At 37.2% G+C, this 3,563-nt stretch overlaps 1 protein-coding gene across 1 annotated transcript; it reads right to left on the minus strand.

The window, feature by feature from the left end:
• Positions 1–236: 236 nt before the first annotated feature.
• Positions 237–2,998, minus strand: LOC141598826 (uncharacterized). The gene is made up of 2 exons (XM_074418619.1): positions 2,639–2,998; positions 237–1,232 (listed from the first exon to the last, which is right to left on the minus strand). Exons 1-2 carry the CDS (start codon positions 2,953–2,955, stop codon positions 371–373), a joined length of 1,179 nt encoding a protein of 392 aa, XP_074274720.1. The 5' UTR covers positions 2,956–2,998; the 3' UTR covers positions 237–370.
• Between the last annotated feature and the right edge of the window lie 565 nt (positions 2,999–3,563).

Consider the following 3,563-nt stretch of genomic DNA (forward strand, 5'->3'; position numbering starts at 1 on the left):
TCGGGTTGTTGCGAACTAAAAAGCAATATTGCATAGGGAAGAGCCTATATTTTCTCTTTTTCTATCTGGACCAGGTCGGACGCTTATCCTACTAATCATGAATCATGGTAAGTATCATCATTCTCGATCACTATACTCTGTATAAAATAAACTTAAACCATCACATTTACCAATTCAACAAAATTATAATTATAAGTTACTTATATCTAAATAAAGGTACATTAATTTTACATCAATAAACAAAGTAAAAAAGATTTCATATACAACATACATGCATGATCCTTAAATACATTTATAAGACATAATTTAAACAACTAAGAGAATAACCACCCTACTTAATATTTACATGACAATCTAGTATACATTATTGTTACTCCCATTTACTTCTTAATTGATGAGTATGCATGAAATCATAAGTCATCACAATACTTCCATCATTCCTCTTCAATACAAAACTCTCAACCAAAACATAACATCCAAAATTCCTCCAACCATTCACTCCCTCGTACACTTCTTCCTTAACCACCCTCACTTGCTTATCCTCTATAAGTTTAACCCATCCAACTCTTTCTTCTTCCCACATAATTCTATCCACAATTAACTTGCTTAATCCCACCTCTCTATCTCTAGTCTTAAACCACACCACTTTATTATCATTGTTCATATAGGCTAATGCTTCCTCTTGTCCACCAATTCTAGCCACCTCAGTCGGAACAACAATATCGACTGTAACCTTATTTGCATGACCATAATCATTATTATCGACACTAAAAACTCGCTCCCATCTTTGCTCAAGTGTCATCTCATAAAAAACCGAGTTTTTAACCCGCTCTTTTTCCGTCCCCTCAATGATGAACATGAAGGGACAATACCAAGTACCAACCACCAAGGGTGGTGTACAACATTGTTGGGAAAATGGGAAGTTGAAGTCGGGTAAATGAGCTCGAAGAGACGGGTTAAGGCCAGAAACTTCACGAAGAGTGAAATTACGTGGGGTTTTACCACAAAGTGTCCAAGCTTTCCGACGTAAGAAATGTGGAGGGTGTCCATTTGGAGCAAAAGATTTGGCTAAGAGCGTGGACGGGTCGCGCCATGTTGGTGTAGGTGTAGAAAAACGGAATTGTTGATAGATGTCTTGGGAATCAAATGAACTTGGTTTTGCATCTTTAATGCTTCGGATGCCACAACAGAGTATAGTCACGTCTTCTTCTTTTGAACTTGCATATGTTTCCCTGTTATTGATTACATTAAATTAAACTCTTAACTTAAACAATCATCAAACATAGCTTTCGGCAGCTTAACTCTGTTAGGGATAAAAAAATACACTTTTTATCAAAGGCGGCGTGGCACACAGCTATTGGATGATAAAGGAAAGAAGGGATTGATGAGGTGGCAAAGTGTGGACCATGGATTAAAAAGCAAACAAACACACCTTGGCAAATTGAAGGCCACAAGATCAGGATAGCAAAACACATAATTGTGTTAATAACTCACGTGCAAAAAGGAAAGAGTGGGACTTGACTATTTCAGCAACTACCACCTATTTTCATGGTAACAACCCAAAATTCCAGGAGCAAAAGCATGGAAGGAGTTCACAAAATTTAACCTAGCACCAACAACTATAAAAAGGGGGATCATCTCACATTCAAGGGGGCATAAAAACTTCAGCAAGAACAACACAACACTTCTCAAAATTCCCGTCTACACTTGGCAATAATTCGTTAGCAAAAATAATCATTGTATTTCCTTACTTGCGTATTCAATCTCGATTATAGTGCAAAGTTGGTGGGATTCCGACTCCCCCCGCGGTTGTTCCCACACCGGGTTTTCCGCGTCACCAAAAATCCTCCGTGTCATTTTCTTTCATTTTTGTCTTTTCTTCGTTCATCTTTGTTTCCTTCTTTATTTCGTTGCATATTTATTCATTATAATCGTCATAGTCAAATATTAATCGGCCATAGATTAATCACTATCACTCACAAATTAAATCGATAATTAGGTAAATTTTTACCAAAACAAACTCCATTCAGTTTAGTTTAGTTTAGTTCAGCTCAACTCTTCTCAGCCGAAAAGAACATAATAAAAATAAATATAATTGTTGGGCCTCAACCATCACCTTAAGGTTTTAGTTGAAATGTTTCATCGATAATAGTATCAGAGCCAGAATGACCAAGAAGTCACGGGTTCAAATTTTGGCAGCCTCCAATAAGGTTTTAGTTGAAATGGTTCATTGATAATGGTATCAGAGCCAGTGTGACCAAGAAGTCACGAGTTCAAATCCTGGAAGTCTCCAATAACTCACGAAGGTGAGGGGGCATGTGCACTAACCACTCGAAGAGCCCAATGGACACTCGAGTGAGGGGGCGTAATAAGAATAAGAGTAGAATAAATATAATAGTTGGTTGGACTATCAATAAAGAGTAACAATAGGTCTTGGTATAGACGGGTGGGGCGAACAGACGGGTAAAGACCTCTAATAAAATAGGTAGGGGGACAAGGTGGGGTACCCCCATGTGCTTCCCACTTTATGGCAAATGGGTATTTTGTGAGGGGAATGGTATCCGTCTATACGTATAGACGGATAATGTCCGTCTATAATGAGAATTTGTGAAAGAGCAAAGATACTAAAAATTCATACCCTTTATGTTTTCCATCAGGTTTAATGGCGTAATAGAGATTAGAAGACAATGGTTGATTAATAACAGGAATCAAATAGACTTCATCATGGCTAACATGTCGATGTTCAACAGTTCCTGAACTGTGTAGTACAATCAGGAGTTTGTTTTGAGGAAATGGTAGATCCTTAATCTCTGGGTCCTTTAATAATCCAAAGAAACGGGTACCCGTCGACTCCTCGTCTTGGATCACTAAATAACCGGAATTTGGACCTTCCGGTGGTTGCGACAAAGTCCCCGGCGCGTTCCGGTAGTAAGTTAATGACCTAGCTGTATACATTTTTAGCTAGATGCAAGATTTTTATTTTTTTGGTTGCTTATGTTGTGTTATGAGAACGTTTATGGATTAATAAAAGTCCAATATATACGTTTCAGAAATAATTGGACGAAATTTCCAAGAAGATGTTGGTTTGACTTTGACAAGTATTTTGAGTCATAAGAAGCTTATCATGGCCAACTGTTTTATCAAATTCGTGGTTCCTTAATCCATTAGATTTCTCGAACGTTGTCTATTAGTAACTTTGCGTGCTTGACCAACATTTGTTATTTTCATAACATTCTCGACGGAGATATGTCAGAACATTATGTCAGAGCAAGTCCAATGGTATAGCTTAGGGACTTACTTGTAATTTCTTAAAATTACAAGCTAGTTGCTAGACCATTGGAGATGTCCAATTAGATTAGCTTGCTTTAAGCAACAAGCCTCAAGAATTAAGCTAGTTGCTTAAATTGGCCCACAATATCATATCAACCAATGACAAATTAGTTTTTTTTCATAATTTTAATTTTATTAAAATTTAATGGGAAGTGCTAGGGCGACACCGGGTGTTACCGAGTTTCGGTAACACCCTAATTAAAAAATGAAAAAAACTGAAAATGAGATAATAA

The sequence above is a fragment of the Silene latifolia genome, chromosome 9, assembly GCF_048544455.1.
Source record: "Silene latifolia isolate original U9 population chromosome 9, ASM4854445v1, whole genome shotgun sequence".
Classification (NCBI taxonomy): Eukaryota; Viridiplantae; Streptophyta; class Magnoliopsida; order Caryophyllales; family Caryophyllaceae; genus Silene; species Silene latifolia.